This window comes from Dipodomys merriami, unplaced genomic scaffold (assembly GCF_024711535.1).
Source record: "Dipodomys merriami isolate MVZ:Mamm:240054 unplaced genomic scaffold, mDipMer1.0.p SCAF_129, whole genome shotgun sequence".
Classification (NCBI taxonomy): Eukaryota; Metazoa; Chordata; class Mammalia; order Rodentia; family Heteromyidae; genus Dipodomys; species Dipodomys merriami.
In genome coordinates, this window is record NW_027202593.1 from 2160467 (window position 1) to 2166466 (window position 6000).

The 6000-nt window shown below is 55.1% G+C and overlaps 1 protein-coding gene and 1 long non-coding RNA gene across 3 annotated transcripts; one reads left to right on the plus strand and one right to left on the minus strand.

The window, feature by feature from the left end:
• Nucleotides 1-305: 305 nt before the first annotated feature.
• LOC138824451 (uncharacterized) lies at nt 306-1213 on the plus strand. Its single transcript, XR_011371089.1, has 2 exons — nt 306-459; nt 755-1213. It is a non-coding gene; the product is annotated as an uncharacterized lncRNA (long non-coding RNA).
• Nucleotides 1214-1283: 70 nt separating this feature from the next.
• Nucleotides 1284-3792, minus strand: LOC138824450 (transmembrane protein 225-like). 2 transcript variants are annotated; one of them, XM_070018329.1, is made up of 4 exons: nt 3460-3792; nt 2775-2924; nt 2388-2522; nt 1284-1748 (listed from the first exon to the last, which is right to left on the minus strand). In XM_070018329.1, the coding sequence occupies exons 1-4, from the start codon at nt 3632-3634 to the stop codon at nt 1516-1518; spliced, it is 693 nt and encodes a 230-aa protein (XP_069874430.1). In that variant the 5' UTR covers nt 3635-3792; the 3' UTR covers nt 1284-1515. The 2 variants fall into 2 exon arrangements, with proteins under 2 accessions (XP_069874430.1, XP_069874429.1); XM_070018328.1 differs by having other exon boundaries at nt 1284-1768.
• Between the last annotated feature and the right edge of the window lie 2208 nt (nt 3793-6000).

The following is a 6000-nucleotide window of genomic DNA, read 5'->3' on the forward strand; positions in this document are numbered from 1 at the left end:
AAGTCTTTAATACCAGCAGTTGGGCACCCAAAAGTGCAGTCCCGGCTCCCCTTTTGGGGCTGCTTTTAAGCAAAAATGTACATCCTTGTTTGCTCAGTGGTGGAAAGTCCCTAACTGTTCTTTCCTGCAGGTGCAAACGAAGCCGAAGCGACCAAAGTGTAACGGACGTTGCTGTAGGCAGGTGTGGAGCGAGGGCAGCCGAGCCCGATTCTGTGCTTGTCTCTAAGACCTAGAAACACAAACCTAGAAACACAAACACAACAGTGGCTGCATATACCTTTAAATGTCAAACCGTAAGGCACTAGTCCCAGGAGTGGGTGCAGCCCACAAACGGGAAATGGAGAAGCCCCACCACCTCTTGAAATATTCAAGAATGCCTAGCAGGAAGCGGAAAGCTCTAACATTTCTAATATTTTCTTCTCTCTTCTTTCATTCAGAGGTGGAGACTGTGGGGCTCAGGTAAGTTGTAAACAGACAACCCAGGGGCCTAATCAGAATTAGAATTGGCGGCCTGTGAATCACTGTGGGCGGCAGTTCCTGGTTTTAAACGAGAAATGCACAAGGTAACACCTGCGGAGCCCCACTCCGGTCCCAGGGCCCCCGGTGAATGCCGGGGAGGGCAGAGAGGGTCAGGTGAGCCCCTTGGCGGCCGGGTGTCCACACCGGCCATGTGTAGAAGATGGGCGGGCAATGTCACAGAAAAGAGGGTTACAGTGATCTCTGCTGTAATGTTTATATAATTTATTTCCTGCAGTATACCAGTACAGACAGGAAGACTCCCACCCAGCACCCAGCACCCAGCACCCAGCGCCGGTGGAAGCAGATTCAGCTGCTCATGACCATGAGCAGGGGTTGCAGGGGCCCAGGTGGAGGTCAAAGGTCATGACAGCCAAGAGGATAAACGCCACTGTCCCCAAGAGGAAGCGGCTGTGTGGGGGATGCATGCTGCGAAGGAGGCAACTTTGGAGCAACAACAGAGGCGCAGCTGGGTCCAGAAGGCACGGGGACGGGGACGGAGGAAAAACAATGGGGTTTGCACACGGACACCTGCGCATCTCAGGGTGGCGCATCTCAGGTGACATTTGCTGCCGCTGTTAGTGCGTGCGTAGGTTTGCTTTAGATGTTATGACGCGTCCACAAGTGTCCACTGGATTGCCTTGTGTTCACTTCCACTTGCACCATAAAATAAAAAAGTATTCTCTACCATCATAAATCTCTGTGAAGGAGAGAGTTCGCGGTACAGCAAGTACGATTTATAGAATGTTTATTAATAGCGTGTTGTGGAAGAAACTATTGGTTTAGCCAGGATTTTATTTTTTTAATAAGCCATCTCCCAAATCTTCCTTTGTAGACTCCCAACCACTCATCGCCATTCACATAATGCCAAACACAGGATGGCTTGGAGATCTGCACAGTACACACACCACACACGCACACACACACACACGCACACACACGCACACACACACACGCACAGCGCTGTTCCCCTCTGTTGGCATGGACTGAAAGATGCAATCAACTCCCCAGATCCCAGATCACACGGCCCAGGACACGTGGCGCTCCTGGGCGCTCTGTCTGTGGGGCGCGTCCTCCTCCTTGGGGCTGGTGCTGGTGGAGTGCACCCGGACAATGCTCCGGGGCACGGCCGTGTACGCGGAGATGACCTCGATGGAGCTCCTGTCCAGGGGAAGGTCCTCGTTGGACTCCTGGGGCCGCAGGCAGCTGCAGTCTTGGAGGGACGGCTTGCACTGGAGGATGGAGAGGATGCCTGGGAAGCACACGGAAACCATGGCGCTGGCGACCAGCAAGGACCCCGCCCGAGCCGCGCCAGCCCCCCACCCCCAACCCCCAACCACCAAGGACCCCGCCCAAGTCACACCCCCCGCCCCCAACCACCAAGGTGTTGGGGGCTGTTGCTCTGGTGGAGACTGGGCTGAGTAAGCGGGTTACTCTTGGAGGACAGGCTGCCGCTGGCTTGGGAAGGGCGTCCGAGGCAGGCAGGCAGAGGCTGCAGCCAGGCCTGACTTCTGGCTCTCTCCTTACAGACACTGTCCTTCCAGGTTGGACCCAGGGCTGGGGCAGCTTTCTCACTCAAGGTTAGCACTGGAGTCACAGCACTGTGTATTTCTGGTGGCTGATTGGCGTCCCAGAGCCTTTCTGTCTGAGCTGAGCTGGCTTCAGAACCCCCTCCCTTCCTCCCCCCCCCCCCCGTAGGCTCTCCCCCCAGGCTCCCCCCCCCATGATCTCAGCCACCAGTACAGCATAATACTGCGCTTTTTAAAGTCACCGTGCCACTTTTCTTCCGCGGACACACCCCACCTTCCATCCTGTTCTCTGTCCTGGGGAGCTTGGTTCTCAGCGCTCTCCAAGCGCCCAGGGACACTCACCGCAGGTAAGGAAGAGGATGACGGTGAAGCAGGCCGCGATAAAGACCCAGGTGGGCTTGAAGCTGGAGAAGTACACGGACTGGCCCTGCTTCAGCTTCAGGTAGTACTTCACCAGGGCACAGAGCAGAAGGAAGCCTGCCATCCAGAGCAGAAGGACAGAATCCCTCCTCAGCAACTTTGGTTTCTTGACTCAAGTTTTCACCCACGCAAACCTGACTTCCCAGCCTTTCCCACCGCCCGTCTCGCCTGAGGCCCAGACCCGCCTCAGAAGCTGGGTGTACACCCGAATGGAGCGCTGAGACGGCCAGATGGCCGGACGGCCCGACGGCCGCAGCCTGGGGCTCAGAGCCTGCACTCCGCCCCCCACGAGGGGTGCCCGGAAGTTACCTGTGAAGAAACTGAGGAAGGCAATGGTGAGGTGGATGCATTTGTTCTGAGGAAGCATGGAGGTGAACTGCAGACCCATGACCAAGTTAATGTGGAAGGACAGGCCAAGGACCACCATGAGCATCATCCTGACCGCCTCCAGGCCGGCTGCTGCAAAGCAGAAGCTGTACTGAGAGAAGGACAGCTATTTCTTCTACCCTGGGCCCACCAACGTCTGGGCAAGGACGGGGACGGGGTGAGCGAAGGGTGGGAAGAAGAGGGGATGAGGGAATTAGAAGAGGTTGCTCTTGGTCTCAGGGTCCTTATAAACCTCGTCTCCTCTCCTTTTCTGAGAATTCATTACTATTCAATACCGTCTCTTCCATCTCGTCTCATCCAGAAGCAGAACCGTCTGTTTCTCTTCTTGCCGCCCCCCCTCACCCCTCCTCTCTCATTCTAGTTGTGTTCATCACCCTGCCAAGGCTTCTCGATGCCCAGTGACTGAGACTAAATGCTTCCCATCGTTCTCCCCGGCATGCCGACGGTGAGACGTAGGAGTCTGAATTGCCTCGATGGTCGTGGCGGTGGGCACACGGCTGCCCCAGGAGGCGGCCCCAGGAGTTTTGGGGGTGAACGGAGGTGAGGGAGGTCCAGGGGAGATGGAGCCCTCCTCTCCACCCAGCCCTGTACACGGAAGAGTCCTGACCTGGCCAAATGGCAGTGCAACACATCATCCAGGGACTGTGGCTAATCTTGTTCTTTTTTATTTTGGGAAGCAACTCAACCCATTCCTCCATGATGAGGCTGATCACCATCAAGGTTAAGGCCCAGGAGGAGAAGAGGATGTTGATGGTCTGGATATTCCTGTTCTTTAGGACCATCGCAAGAGGGGGTGTCTAGCTGAGGCCACCACCAACACTTCATATGTCTCTTCTTTGGTCTGACTGCTCGCAGGGAGAGGGGGAAACTCGGGGCTTTAGTGACGGCGGAAGCATGGGTAGTGGCGGAAGCTGAAGTTGCGTTTGGAACGGAAGCGCCCCTCACACCACCCCTTTATTGAGAGAGGCCTGTCGTCAGGGCTACGAACCGCCTCGGAATCGCCTACTGCTTTGACCTTCGACCCTGGAGCCTGGGGCAGGGGAAGGACCAAGGTGCTCAGGGATCCTGAGAGAGCCAATCAGATGCTGAGAAGGGTCAGAGGCCACAGATGGAGAGAGTTACCAGATACAGGGGAAGCAGAGGCCTTGAAGACACAAGCTCCATTACAGAGGTCCTGTTTGCGTTGTTAGAATGGCTGGACCGATAGTTGGTGGGGTCCTCAGATACTCCAAGATCAGCACGAGGAAGAATCATGGAGCCAGAACTGCAGAAGGAAACACCGAATAAACATGGGTGCTTTCTAGGCAGGTCAGGAAAAAGACCAGGGCCTTGAAGACTGGAGAATACACTCAATGCGTTGCCTGGAGTGTTATTGTCAGGACCGACGCTCATCTCTTGCCAGAGTTGCCTTCATAGTTTGCAGAGAAGTCGTTGGGATTTTTTGGGTTCCATGGTGTCATGGCATACAGCAGTGTCCCTGGAACACACGGAGCACACAGTAGGTACACACGGAGCACACAGTAGGTACACGCAGTAGGTTCAGAGCAATACCCAGGCAACCATCTCCAAAACGCCTCTCTCGCCCGTTTCCCTGATTCCCGAATGGGTTCTTTCACTGCCTTCACCACGCCACGCCGCCTCTCCGACCTCTTCCACACCTTTTATCACCGTTGTGTTTTCTTTTTTTTTTTTTTTTTGTCGGTCGTGGGGCTTGAACTCTGGGCCTGGGCGCTGTCCCTCAGCTCTTCAGCTCAAGGCGAGCGCTCTACCACTTGAGCTACAGCGCCACTTCCGGTTTTCTGGTGGTTTATTGGAGATAGGAGTCTCACGGTCTCTCCTGCCCGGGCTGGCTTTGAACTGCGATCCTCAGATCTCAGCCTCCTGAGTAGCTAGGATGACAGGCGTGAGCCACCAGCGCCCGGCCATTGTGTTTTCTTGATCTTTCCCATTTCTTTAAACACATAGGATATTTAATCTCAAGGCTTTATAGTTAAGAAAACGGACTCGAACGAACTGAGCGGAAGTGGAGGTGAGTCGGTGCCGCAATGGAGGGAATCTGAGCCAAGCCCCCTGGTGTGCTGGGTCCCAGAATCTCCCAGAATCTTCCAGAATCTTCACGGATAGAGGCAAGAAAGCCAAGCTGTGAGACTGGGCACCGTTTGGCCCTGAGTGCCATGTGTGCGTGGAGGTTTCTCTTCTGACTCCAGTGTCTGAACTCTCAGCAACCGCACATGTCGCAGTCAGGACCCTGGCCGCGGTGGGAGAAGCTTCCAGGACTCCCATGTCAACCCCAGCTTACCGCAAGCTCTGCCGGCTGCCTGGGAATCTGTCCTCTATGCTTTGACCTCCTGACTGGACAAGGACATTTGCAGCTCAATCAATGATATTCTTCTGCATTGATTTTTGTTTGTTTGTTTGTTTGTTTTTTTGTCTGGTCTGGGCCTGGGCGCTGTCTCTGAGCTCTTTCACTCAAGACTAGTGCTCTACCACTTGAGCCACAGCGCCACTTCCTGCTTTTTCTGTGTATGTGGGACTGAGGAATCGAACCCAGGGCCTCATGCATGCTAGGCAAGTGCTCTACCACTGAGCCACCTTCCCAGCCCAAGAACTGTAATTTTTATGTCTAACATCAACAAGGAAACCTTGACTTAGAGAGATTTGATGCCCAAATGCTGCACACAGATAATAAGTAGCAGATGTGGGCCTAACACCTCCAGAGGATGAAAAGCCTGTGCGTGCATTCTCTGTCTCTTTGTCCACTTGTTACATCCAGGCTTGGCCATCAGGTTATTAAGGTCTTCAGGAGAGCTGCAGTGGGCAGGCTGACACAGGATCACGTCACCTAAGCCCGGAGGGCTTCGTGGGGCTGGGCGGTGTGGAGTCCCCGGGCACTGTGTAGGTCGCTAAAGAGTTTACCCTCCCGCCGGCTTCTGGAGAAGTCGGAACTAATATTGTGGCATTAATGATGGCAAGATTCACTTGTGGATCATGGGACCTAGTCCCTTCTGAGACCATTAAAGCGTTCCCTAAATGCCACGCGCTCTGGGGACTGTGCGGAGAAGGGAGCTGCTGTTGTGCACGCCGGTGCCCGCCCCGCTGTGAGCCAGACCGCGGCCGAGCGGGCCGGCCTGGGCCCGGAGGCCGCCGC